Genomic DNA, 14065 nt, shown 5'->3' with positions numbered 1-14065 from the left:
GGCGCCCCCTATGTGGCCGTGAGCACACTGCAGGCAGCAGAGATGCGCCGGGCGCGCGGTCCGTCTGACCGCACGCAGAGCGCACACCGCCGCGGGATTGATTTCCTGACACACACACACACCCCCCACCCCCCAGGAAAAAAAAGAGCCAAAAAAAGAAAGCAAACTAAATCACAGGCGGGGCAGGATTTTAGACAAACATTTTATGTTTTTTCCTTTCTAATTTTTTACATTTAATTTATTTCTAAAAGTATTTCGTCTAAATGTTAAAATATTATAATTATTATTTTTGTTATTTTTGTGATCAATATTAATCGAACTCAAGATTTTTTCCCAGCATCCCACCGGCTGAATGTCACTTTACTCCAATACAACCACCAACTTCTGTGATTTGAATTACAATAATAATGGGAGGAGGTGTTCGGGGGGAGGGGGGCTCTTTATCCCTCCGTGTCCATAAATCGCATCTAATGACAGTCGGGCAGGGAAGAGTTAAAGGGAGGAGACGGAGAGTGACACGCCTCATTGGGTAGATTATGTGCCGCAAACAAAAAGTGTGTGTCTGCGCGCCAGTCAGCCAGAGCTGCGGCCCCATCTGTGCGCCTGCGTCTGCTCCTCTGTCTACCTTCATCCGTCCGCCCCGCCAGCGTCGGCGAGCCTCTGCCGCAGCACTGTCACTTTCACCGCGCCGGGGGGGGGCATGAACTGATTCTGGGCCAACCCGGGAGCGCCCCGCCACCTCCACCGAGCCCCCAGCTTGATTCCGGAGCCGTATTGTAGTTGCTGCTTCTTCCCGGGACTGTTGACGGTTCTGCGCCGCAGCTGCGCTCTCCAACCGTTTGTGGATTATTGCTCATCCTGGTCGACGCAGAGGTAGGTGAAGCCCAAACGCGCGATTCGGGATAGTTTTGGAGGATTTCTGGGTTGAGTTTCGTTCGTCCTGCGAGCGCTAAAGGCTGTGCGTCTGCGGAGGGGAGAGAAGGCGCAGATGTGGCTCCGCGGCGCTGATTTAGAGCGCCTGGCACCGCTGTAGCATATGGGTGTAGCATCCCCCACCCACTCGGCCTGCCTCTGAAGGAGCACTTTATGGACACAGAACCTTCATTATAACAGGGTCCGTGTCTGCGAACCGCGTCTGGGTCGGTTCCGTCCTCACGGAGCGCGAATGGAAGCTGCTTTCTGAAAGCTCGTTCAGGTTTGCAGCGGTCCTAAAGAAAGGCTCAGCTGCACTAAATCACACAAACCTCAAGAAAAATGGATCATCTTCAGGTACAAATATTCCAGTTTAGTTAGGATCCACGGCATCAACATTGATTCATAAAGAATCAAATAAAAAGAGGAGCCTGAGCAGCCGAAGCGTCGCTTCTCCTCATTTGTCTTTGGTCTTATTTTATGCCAACAAGTATATTTGATTAAAAAATTAAAAATTTTATCGGTATGATCCCGTTCCTGTTGCACCGGTGAATCCTCTGGTTTTCGTGTTTTTGGAGCTGCATTCAAAGGAGCGGGTGCGTAAAGACGCGCGGCGGCTCAGGCCCGGAACGCTCACTGCTTTATTTTTTCATGCTCACATTTATTTTATTGGCTGTTAACTGGCGGCGCCGTGACTTTAACGCCTCCAAGGCAGCGAGGCCCTCATTATTATTGTTGTTATTATTACTATTCTTTTTTAAATTATCATTATTATTATTATTATTAGTGTGTTGGTGTATTCTAGCCAGGAGGAGCGTGTTTTCGCGCGCACTTGTGCCGCGTGAACACGCACTCAGCGGTGATAATAAGCCGCTCGTGCTGCTTTAATTACAGTCTCAGAGGAAAAGTGGAGATTATGGTAATGAGGAGCCACGCGCTGCCGCGTGCGTGCGTTCCTAAAGAGGCTATGGCGGCGGGAAGCCGCCGGACTCTCCGGTTAAATGTGACTATTGAGCTTTGGCAAATTAAAAGTGCGGAGGAGCGCGCGCTCAGAATATTTCCTTTTCATTTTTCAAACTGCACATTCTCGTTAAAAGTGGAAGTCTTACGGGGATTTTGGGAGTTTTGGCTGAAGAGGAGCTTCCACGAGGAATGTTAGTGACACTTTTTCTAATTTACAAATTAACATTATTTAAAAATAGGTTAATGTTCACATTAACAGGTCAAGCAGTATGTGTCCTTTAAAAACAGCAACATATTATTGGTATATTAATACTACTACTACTACTTAGGATACTGATGATGATGATAATAATAATAATAATAATAATAATAATAATAATAATAATAATAATAATAATAATGTTAAATAATAAAAAAAAATGTTAAATAATAATAATGTTAAATAGTAATAATAATAATAATAAAAAATATATAATAATAATAAAATAATAATAATAATAATTATAATAACCACAACAATAATAATTATGTATAATAACTTCATCCCATTGAAACAGATTAAAATGACGAATAAAACCTGATTGAAGGATCAGGAGTAAAGGCAGGAAAAAGAATTCTAAAGAGCATTTAGGGGTTACGGTTCCTCAGTTTTGCCGCTTTATTTGGTGTATGTGGTCACTGTGAAAGCCGCGCGCTCACGTGTGCGTGTCTCGCGCCCGCAGTGGGACATGGAGGAGTCCGGCTCTCAGAAGCTGGTCTGGGACGGGGACGCCAAAGCGGTGCAGCAGTGTCTCACCGACATCTTCACGAGCGTCTTCACCACGTGCGACATCCCCGCGCACGCCATCTTCGGGCCGTGCGCGCTCAGCCACACGTCCATGTACGACAGCATCGCCTTCCTCGCGCTCAAGTCCACCGACAAGCGCGCGGCTCCGTACATCTTCAGGGTGAGTCCGAACGACTTCTTGTCTCGAGTAATTTAATTTCTTTCAGGGAAAAATCAAAACCAGATTTTTTTTACATTTATGGAAATATAAAAGTGAGCCTTTGTTTGCGCGCGCGCAGGTGGACACGTCCGCGGCCAACAGCACCTCGGAGGGTCTGATGTGGCTGCGGCTGGTCCAGTCCGCTCGGGACAAGGAGGAGCAGAACCTGGAGGCCTACGTGAAGAACGGGCAGCTCTTCTATCGCTCACTTCGACGCATCGAGAAGGATGAGGAGCTGCTGGTCTGGTATGGCACGGACCTGATCGACCTGCTGCTGCTCAGCTCCAGCAGGGCCCCCGCAAAGAGTAAAGGTGAGCAGTTAGCCCCTCCCCACTTAAGACTTATTGACAGTAATCCTCTGACAGTCCGTCATTAAAAACAGCTCCAACGTTTGATCCAATGTCCTGGTTCTGCCTGCAGCTTCAGCCCATCACACCTGCCCAGACTGCAACCAGCGGTTCCAGTTTGAGTTTCCCTTCTTGGCCCACCTGCGGTTCCGTTGCTCCAAGAGACTGCAGGGCGGCGGCTCAGCAGACGAGGAGTCCGGCAGAGACAGAAGCACAGAGCACGCAAACAGCCCCCCACCCAGGACCAGCCCAAAGCTGGGCCGCTCCGAAGGCTTTGGAAACCCTCAGGACAGCACCAAGCCCTCCACCGACTTCCACAACCTGGCCCGGGATCTGGAAAAGAACCGAACCAGCCCGCCGAGCGACAAGGAGGCCGAGATCTGCAGCGAGAGCTCAGGGAAGAGGAAGTTCTCGGACGTAGATGAGCGAGAAAGCCGAAGGCCGGGCCTCCTGCAGACCAAGTCCAAAGACGAGCTGGAAGCTTCTGCTCAGAACTACAGAGGAGTTTACAGCTTAGAGGAGAACCAGAGGTCCTTCTCCCCGCCAGGCTCAACGGATCCTGGGGAGGCCAAGCGCAGCGCCTTCACAGAGGTCCGGAAGCCCCCTCAGAACCCAAAACACCACAGCAGCACCAGGAACTCTGAAAACAAAGAGGGAGGCCGCCCCAGCGGGAATCCTCCTGAGAAGAACCTGGGCATCAGGCAGGTGCTCTCTGAGACGCAGCCGCCGCAGAGCTTGTCCCTGGGCAGCGCTTTTACCTCCGTCAGCCAGCAGGGCGGCGGCAGCGGTGGCGAGAGGAAGAGCGCCTTCAGCCAGCCGTCCCGCTCCTTCTCGCAGATTTCCCCCCTAGTGATGCCCCCGAAGCTGCTGGACTGCCACCCAGCGGTGGGTGACACCATCTCCTCCAGCAGACTCTACCAGGCGGACCACCTGGCCGCCAAGCTGCAGGGCGCAGAGCTGGGAGCCAACTGCCCGGTGCCGGGCGCTATGAGCAAGCAGAACCCCTTCGTCTACGCCACTGCCTTCTGGCCCAAGAACTCTGGACCCATCCAGCTTCAGATGCCCTCCGCCCTCACCCTGTTGCCCCCCTCCTTCACCTCCCTCTGCCTGCCGGCACAGAACTGGTGTGCCAAGTGCAACGCCTCTTTCCGCATGACCTCAGACTTGGTTTACCACATGCGCTCGCACCATAAAAAGGAATACGCCATGGAGCCTCTGGTCAAGCGGCGGCGTGAGGAGAAGCTCAAGTGCCCCATATGCAACGAGTCCTTCCGGGAGCGGCACCACCTGTCACGGCACATGACCTCCCACAACTGAGTTTAGGACTCCGAGGACCGGGACCCGCCTGGATTTAGGCTCCTACTGGAGACCGAACACTCAAAGCCACCAAACCCCCTTTGCACCTGTCTTCAGTTTGGACACGCCCCTCACACCTGTCCGTTTCCTGTTCCTCCCCTGTGAAACAGACCAACGTCCAGTTTTGAGTATGTGCAAATGCATTTGGACTTGAAAAGGAATCTATTTATGACGCACCGAAGGGAAGATTTAAATATGTGTAAATGTACAGTAAGTTGTATTTTATATCATGAAAATGCAAATATGGAGATGAGTTACGCCACCGTCACACGTCGTCATGGTTTACAGCCCAGCCAGCATTTTCATGCTTTACTATCGATATGGACACAAATTGGGAATTTTATGTCGGACTATATTTGCGTGCATGTAATATGAGATATTGATTTAAGATGCAGTCTATACATTACAATGTGATGAATTGGTTTTATTTGAAAAAACAAAGTGTCATATTTTGTGTCAGTGGGGAATAGTTTCAGTGTGTTCTTCCTTTTTGCAGAAATTTACTACTCGATAGTTTATCTAATTTATGTTAAATGCATTGACAATAAAATAGATTTATTTTCATCTGTGGCTTTTTTTCAATTTCTTCTTTAAAGTCAAATAAAATTGTTTTTTCAGAAAACAAATTTTACTTTTTGACAAAAAAGACAGAATCTAAAATTTGAATTTTGAAATATAAATATAGTTGGTCTAAATTTTAGGATTTAAAAGCATTTAATCTCACGAACAACAGACTGTGTATTATTCTTCTCTAAAAAACACAATTTTTTAAGTTAATTAGTACGTTTTTTTCTACTTAAATTATTTATATTTTGCGTTTATTTATTTTTTTAGGATTACTTGGGTCTTTATTTTAATTTAAAACTAGAAAAGGATTGAGATCAATTCTACTTGAAAGGATTTTCTTTACATTGGAATTTGGTCTTATTGTTGAACATAAACGGTTTATGGAGGCAGCTGTCTTTAGAAAAAAGGAAAGATGTGGAATAAAGAGCTGAAGGAGAAAGAGATTCTAGAAAAGAGAAGTCAAAGCTCTTCTCTTCAGCTGGATTCCTAAAATTCTTTTTCTGACAGTCGCTGTATTTCCTTTAAAGGCCGTTTTTATGCGCAAAAACCTGCAGCTTTTCAAAAATAAAGGAAAAAATAATCAACCACATTTATACATTAATGCACTAAAATAAACGTCTGAACGAACGTGTTTATTACGAGTTAAAAGCGTGAAGATATCAGCTGCCGCTCTGCAGCATTTAGACCGACAGGCTGTCCAATTTACGCAAAGATGTTTTTATGGATTCATTCTCCGGGACTGAGATTTAAATTAATGTGTACAGATGACATGTAACTACATCTTTTTTGTTATGTGACACGAGTACATTCTACTCTGCTTACGGATTTTATCTGCATTTATTAATGCTGAAGAAACAGCATCGGATCGGTTTGAAGCTGGGGGGTTGAAAATGAACCACGTGCGCCACCAAGCGGCGCCTTCAGGAACTGCAGCACTGAAGGTCCAAGCTTCAGAGAACAAAAGCGACCATCTGAGGTTTGGTTTGCGCTGTGACGTCAGATGTTTGCTTTACTAGTTCTATTCGTTTCTTGAACTTTTGTTTTGGTCTGCTTCAGGACTTTGAGCTCTCTTGAAGAAGTTCATAAATTATTATTAATTCAGTCAAACAAACTAAGTAACTAAGTTCAGGATTCAAGTCCAAAATTCTTGAATTTTGATTTCTTAGTGGTGCTACTTTGATTAATCAAGGAAACAAATCTGGTATAAGATGATGTTACTGAGGAACTTTACTAGATGGATTCAGAGGATGTTATATACATATGTACATACAGAGGTCGCACCTCTAGTCCCCGTCTAACATCTCAGAATCATTCCCTTTAACTGCTCTGCCTTTGGACTCAGTTTTTGGAGCAGCGGCCAAAAGCAAAACTTCTGCTTAGTTGGTTGCTCACAGAGTGACACCTTCACTTTCGCCTTCACCTTCAGCTGCATGACTTCCATACTCTGAGCTGGTATTTGTCTGTAAAAGCGTGCAAACTGGACGACGCGGCAAAACTTGATCTACCAACATGGTTCCGTGCTAAACAGGCATAATCGTTGATTAATCCAGAAAAGACTGGAAAACGGATCCAAATGCTCAGACCTCACAAGTATGCCGCATAGCGGGATTGCACGCTGTTTTGTGTCTATCTGCACATTGGAAAGGGTCAGACTCAACTTTAAATGACTGCAGGAATCGAGCGCGCGGACAAACTTTGATTCCTCTGTGGAGGTCATGATGTTTGTCACGAGCGTAGAAACTGTTGCTTGAGTGACGTGAGCCATCGAAACCAGCACGCGCCTCCTCCGGACGTCCATTTGTTTAAGCTCAGCCTCTTTTTCCATTGCACTGATTTCATGAAGTCTGCATTAAAGCGGCTGTTTGCGGCAGTTCCGGTGCACATGTTGGTGCCATCCACCGCAAATCCTAGAAAGAAATGCAATTACGGTTTTCAGCCCCAATGTGTAGACCTGCAACACTTAGCAACAGCTAACAGCAATTACAACAATCGATAAAATCTTCTAAATGTTTGTTTGGAGCTCTGGGAAGCTCCTCCACTTGCAGAGGATTTTGTTTTTCCAGGCAAATAACATGAAATAACCTTAACAAGGTTTGTGAGGAGGGGCTCTGAGCTGCTTCTGCCATAAAAGACTGATGTGGAGGCGACGACACAAAACGAATAAAGATTCAACCCAGAAGGCAAACTCAGTAAAGGTGTGGGGCTGGAACATCATGTTACAGTAGTTAAATTTGGTTTTTCTCCTTTTTGTCTTCAAAGTTTCATTTTAGCTGAAGGAATTCTCATATTTTTGGTTCCCTCATGTCCATAAACTTCTCTTCAAATTTCCTATATTTGTATTTTCTTCCAGAGTGAACCGGTTTTTCAAATTTTCTTTTAAGCCTAACACTGAACGCACACATTAGTGTATTTTAGAAGATGACGTGCAGCCAGTTTGTAGGTCAAATGTGGCAAATAAATAAAGAAATAAACATGGGATTTCTTTTCTGTTTCACTTAAAAAGCTGAAGAACATGTCGGTGTGGAAGCAGCAGTTCATTCATTACATCAGATCTTTAAAAAAGCTGTAGAAAAACTCTCTTGGGAAACACACTGCTCACAATAAGTTAGTGATGTTATTTTTTTCACTTCACTTTCTCTTTTTGAGATCATCCATTCACCTTAAAACCTGCTGAATCCCCGTCAGGGTCACGGGGTCGCTGGAGCCTGTCCCTGCTGCTGTTGGGCGAAGTTCACCCTCTCTTACTCACACAAACACACACCTACACACACACACACACAAAGGGGCAATTTAGAGACACCAACCCACCTATGAAGCACGTGTTTGGATGGTTCCCAGAGAAAATTCAAAACTTGCACAGAGAGAACATCCAAACTCCACTCAAAAAGGACCCAGCTAGGATTTGAACTAAGGCCTTATCACTGCAAGGCAAGAGCGCTAACCACTGCACCACAGCATTGGGGTGACAGAACCACCTGATTTTGTGTTTTTGTGACTAAGTAGCGTCACAGGTTACAGGACAGCACCTGAACACCTGCCTCAATAGTTTGTCTCTTTTCTCCCAGCCCAGCAGCAGTTTATAGTTTCAGGGGACTCGTGCACACGCCCAGCCGAACAAATCATTCATATTTCATTTTTTGTTTCATTCTAAGGGTGCACACTTGGTTTTCAACAGAACCTTACTCACCGTCTGAGTTTCCCTCCACAAACAGCCAAACCAGAGCGTTGTCCACCTCAGTGACAGACCACTACCATGACCAGAACCCAAGGACCTCTGACGTGGTTTAGTGTTGGATGTACTTTATCTAACTGTTGTTTTTAAGACTGCTTTTTGCTGACCTACACATTGCTGCTGCCGTGTTGGGATTCTTTTCTTCTGTAAATTCCCTCTGGAGGAAGGAGACGTCTGAGGAAGCTGAGGGATTCTGAGATACAAACTGATAGCACCCAATGCAAGGACTGTGAACCAACACTCCCATGTCTGCAGTGAGGAGTTGAAATGAGCGTACTGTTAATTACTGACCTTGCATCTCTTCAATTCATTATTCTTTTCTGTTACCAGGACAACCAATTCTAAATCAAAAAGGGAGGTCGGACAGGCATCTGCAGAACTGTTGGAGGCAGAGGCGTTGGACATTTGTTTGTTTTCGGTTCTCCTCACGAGAAATCGTACTGGGCTCCTGTCTGTTTTCAGAATGCAGGCCTGTTGACCAGATGGGAGGGGGACTCGGGTTTCCAGACTAACCATTCACCACCGACTCCACTGCTTTGACTGGAATGACGGACAACCGTTGCAGGAGACTCTACCCACACCAAGACACCACCGTGGATGTTTGCAGTACAGACCATGTGACCTGGACAATACACCAACGGTCTACCGTCCTTTTCACTGATGAGGGTCAGGTCACCTTGACATAGAAATGATGGTCGCCAGCGTTGTTGGAGATGGCGAAGTCAGCGATACGCCCAGGTCAGCGATACGCCCAGGTCAGCGATACGCCCAGGTCAGCGATACGCCCAGGTCAGCGATACGCCCAGGTCAGCGATACGCCCAGGTCAGCGATACGCCCAGGTCAGCGATACGCCCAGGTCAGCGATACGCCCAGGTCAACATGGTCTCCAGGGTTCTTTGGTGGAGGAGGAGCAACAGTCTGGCTTCTGAGTCAGGAGCACTATCTATTTCTACTGGTCTCTGCTGTCCTGTGCAGCCCTATGAGCACCCATGACTCCATTTTTCCCTTTCCTCACTCTGAAAAAGGATCTGATCTGCTCGTCTTTGCATTCACTCAGAAGCTGAAGAGCGGGAAAGCAGACCCTTCCTGCTCGAGTGGAAGTTGAGTGGATACGCCAGTGATGCGCGGGGCAGGCAGAGGTTGATGAGTCATCCCAACAGTTTATTTTGAAGTTTCATCATCAAATTTCTGGCAACTGGGATCAGAGTTCTGAATTATCCGCCAGTCTTGAAGCAGCAAAAGGCAAGAGGCGGGCTGTTGGAACTTTGTGGAGTGACACACCGGACACTTAAGACACAGACTGAGAGGCAGCTTGACCAAAAGCTTGATGCCTTATTTTCCCAACAGGACAGAGGGTTCATGGAAAAACGGTTACATTGAAACTTTCTGCTTGGATCAGAGAAAAGAGCCGGGGGGGGGGGGGGGGGGGGGGGGGGGGGGGTCTGTTAATTTCTTCACCTACACTCTGATCTACAGGGTGCAGATGTATGATGTGTTTTACTGCAATAACAGTACAGATTCAATTCCAATCCAAACGAAACAAAAAACCTCGGGTCCACAGAGCGCCGGAGCTCGCCGCCAACAGGAAGTGGCGCTCTGTGAGCCAAGCTCAGTTTGTAACCGGATCAATGCAAACAGGGAGAGAGTCACAACTGGAGGAGGGAAGGGACCAAGACCGCACCAACAATGCAGGTCAGGGGGGGGGGTCCATAAAATGGTGCAGTGCACATGTTTACATAGCTCTAAGCACCCACCCCCCATCAGCAAAACAACAGGTCGGTTTCATTCCAAAGGCATCAGGTTGATGCTACTGGAACAGCATGAGGCTATCTGCAGATCCTCTGTGGTATTCTGCGCTCCCATGTCCCCCCTGTCCCCCCACTCCACCCCCAGCCCGTTTATCACTGCATCACTTAGAGTGGAGAGGAACAGTTTATGTCCCCTCTAAGCACCCCCCTCACCCCATGGTCACGCTGCATTTTTACATTTTTGGCTTGTAGCTGCGTCTGTCGTCTGCCGGCAGAGAGGTGAACAACCGGGCCGGGGGTAGGGGACACGCCCACATGGAAACTGCTTTCAATGCACACCTGACACTCAGGTGTGCATGCAGAAGTCAACATTTCTTCACCCTTCTTATCTGGACTAATCCAGAAGGTTTCTCTATTTTTACGCAGAGACAAACCAGAACAAGCTTCTCCTATATACATAAAATATAACATAAAAAAAGCATAACCGCCAAGAATGTGGCAGCAAAACCCCTGAAAGACTAGGAGAAGCAACACACGCCTAAAAAAACATGAAAACAAAACCTGAAGCAAAAAGCTCAAAAGACATAATCATCCACTCACACACAGAGGGTTAACCAGAGGAATTTCATCCTCAGAAGATCTTTTTGATTTTCAACAATAGAAAGAGTTTAGATGAGCTAAATATTACAGAATTGTGCCAAAAACTCCAGGACAAAAAATGAAGTTACAGGAACTGTCACGGTGCCTCCGGCTGCTGCCTCTCCCTCCCTGCTCTCTCATTGGTACCAGCTGTCCTTCATCACCTCATCTTCAGGCAGACCTTCTTCAGGAGATCCACCCCAGCATACTACACCAGTCCGTTGTACTCTCTCCGGTGCTCACGCCTGGTCCTAAGCTAAGTAACCTCGCTCTCTTATCCAAGCCTTGTACTTACCCACTCCTGTCTTACGCCTTCAGGTCCATTCACCTCTGGTCACGCTGGTTCCTCGCTCCGCTCCGGTTACACCGTCCTCGGCGCTCCGCCTCACCTCAAGCTGGTTCCCGCCATCCTCGGCGCTCAAGCTCGCCACAAGCTGGTTCCGGTCTCGCCTCGTGCTGCTCTGGATTCCCACGGAACCCCGAATCTGACTCACCTGTTCTGGACTACTTCTGTTATTAAATATTCTGATCCTACCCCTGCTCCTGAGTTTCTTCCGGCTTACAGCATCTGGGTCTGCCCAGCCATCGTATCATGACAGGAACATCTGAAAGTCCAGTTAAACACAAGTAACCTGTTTTTTTTTTTAGGTTGTGTTTTTTTTCTTACCCACACACAATCCTTCATTCTCAAACACAAAAACTTTAATGAAAAGAGCAATTCTTCCGCCTGCAGAGTTGAGATTATCATGATGACTCTGCTCAAGGTATAATCAATAAATCACAACCTGTCAGTCACGAGTCCTTCCTTTAGGGGAGTGTTAGACGTCTTCCTGAAGTATTTTCACTATTGTTGTACTAAAGCATTTAAACCATCCCTTCACACTATATAATGTGTTTTTATAAAAATAGTCTGAATAAAAGCATTTCCTTCATGTTTTCAGCAATAGTAAAAAGTAATCAGCAATTGTAATCCATTCCTTCTGTTCCACTGCCTCTAGGTGAGTACTACATTGCAGTTTACTTTTATAATATCAAGCTTGTTTTTATCAAAGTTAGCTAAACCAGACTGAAGTGTCAAACCTGTCTTATGATGAATTATGTGTTTTAATCTGGGCGGCCATGCTGCAGCGGTAGACCTCAAATCGAAGGTTGCAAGTTCAGTTCCCGCCTTTTCCGCCTATGTGTCAAAGTGTCCTTGGGAAAGACACTGAACCCCACACTCCACTGCTTGGACCAGCTGATTAGAGGCCTGATATCCATGCCAGGAAAAAATGAAACTTTCTTTGTTGTGCATGAAGGACTCAAGTAAAAATGCCAGAAGATATCATCAGAATTTCATGAAACTAATAACGACCAACACCTATTTTCTGTTGTTGTAATGTTGTAGTAAAGTATGTCACTTACCATATTTTGGGTGGGTTCTACCATATTATCATGTCTCCTCCATGTAGACTAAACACATTATCTGTTCATGGCAGGAATATCAGTCATCCAATCGGCTGGTCCAAACAGCGCACCAATTGGATGACAGTAAAAGGCTGCTGGAACGTTTCTCTGAGAAACAAAGGAATTGTGCTTGTACCTTGGGTTGTGGATCAATGCGCATGCTCACATGTGTTCCCAACGTTTTACACACAAATAAAACAATTTTACAGAAGGAAATTTATTTCTACAGTTATGAAATGCACTCACCGGCCACTCTATTAGGCACACCTGTCCAACTGCTCGTTAACGCAAATTTCCAATAAGTTAATCACACATCAGCAACTCAATTCAATTCAATTTTATTTGTATAGCCCAAATTCACAACAACAGTCGTCTCCATGGGCTTTGTAACGGTAACAATGCGTGTAGGCATGTAGACATGGTCCAGATGATCTGCTGCAGTTCAAACCGAGCAGTACAACGGGAAAGAAAGGTGATAGAAGTGACTTTGAACATGGTTGTTGGTTCCAGACGGGCTGGTCTGAGGATTTCAGAAACTGCTGATCTACTGAGATTTTCACCCACAACCATCTCTAGGGTTTACAGAAATGGTCCAAAAAGAGAAAATAGCCAGAGAGCAGCAGTTCTGTGGACGGAAATGTCTTGTTGATGTCAGAGGTCAGAGAAGAATGACCAGACTGGTTCCAGCTGATAGAAAGACAACAGGAACTCAAAGAACCAGTGGTTCCAACCGAGGTCTGCAGAAGAGCATCTCTGAAAGAACAACACGTCCAACCTGGAGGCAGATGGACTACAGCAGCAGAAGACCACACCGGGTACCACTGCTGTCAGCTAAGAACAGGAACCTGAGGCTACAATTTACACAGACTCACCAAAACTGGACCATAGAAGATGGAAAAACATTGTCTGGTCTGATGAGTCTCCATTTCTGCTGCCACATTCAGATGGTAGGGTCAGAATTTGGCCTCAACAACATGAAAGCATGGATCCATCCTGCCTTGTATCAACGGTTCAGGCTGGTGGTGGTGGTGTCATGGTGTGGGGGATGTTATCTTGGCTCACTTTGGACCTCTTAGTACCAGTTGAGCATGGTTCCAACACCACAGCCTACCTGAGTATTGCTGCTGACCATGTCCATCCTTTTCTGACCAGTGTTGCGAATATTTCTTTATAAAATAATTAGTTATATCTATTTGTTACATTGTTCAAAAGGTAATTAAGTTTGATTCCTCAGTGAAAGCATCCTAAAAGTAATTACTTAATCAAATTAACTATTCAATTTTTGTTAAAATATTGATATGTTTCCTGCAAATATAACAAATGACTTAAGTGCAATAATTGGATCAGTGACACTTCTAGTAGACCTACAGTGTACCAGTTTACAAGAAGTGTCACTTTCACTAAAGGTCCGATATCATGCTTTTTCTTAAACTTTTCAGAATAAACTTTATCCACGTATATTAACCTTTGGCACACTAAAGACTTATTTAAATTAAATAAGAGTTATTTTCACACTTCATTTTCCTACCTGGAAGTAGAACGACACAATCTTTGAGGCTCCGCCTTTCTGTCCTTGTGGGTGTCACTCATTTTATGACGTCAACCTAGAGGCGGCCTCTGCAGCGTGTCTGCGTTTCGTCCACGAAAACAAACAACATCCAAACTTTTGCAAAGATGAATGTTCATATTGTGCATAGAAAAGGAAAGCGTTTAGCTAGCTCCACTAAGAAAGTGGGCATGTTTGTTAGCGTGGGGGCGGAGCTGGCAGCTCAGACTCTTCCTGGAAGAGTTTTTAACACTTAAAAATTCAAAAAGTGGATTTTGCCTGATATAGGCCCCTTAAGGCAGTTCTGAAGGCAAAAGGGGGT

General features: G+C 45.9%; 1 protein-coding gene across 1 annotated transcript; it reads left to right on the top strand.

The window, feature by feature from the left end:
• The first annotated feature begins 527 nt into the window (after positions 1–527).
• prdm8 (PR/SET domain 8) lies at positions 528–5128 on the top strand. Its single transcript, XM_004072846.4, has 4 exons — positions 528–873; positions 2598–2822; positions 2941–3172; positions 3282–5128. The coding sequence occupies exons 2-4, from the start codon at positions 2604–2606 to the stop codon at positions 4523–4525; spliced, it is 1695 nt and encodes a 564-aa protein (XP_004072894.1). The 5' UTR covers positions 528–873; positions 2598–2603; the 3' UTR covers positions 4526–5128.
• Positions 5129–14065: the final 8937 nt, after the last annotated feature.

This window comes from Oryzias latipes, chromosome 9, assembly GCF_002234675.1.
Source record: "Oryzias latipes chromosome 9, ASM223467v1".
Taxonomy (NCBI): domain Eukaryota; kingdom Metazoa; phylum Chordata; class Actinopteri; order Beloniformes; family Adrianichthyidae; genus Oryzias; species Oryzias latipes.
This window is presented reverse-complemented; position numbering and strand designations above follow the sequence as displayed.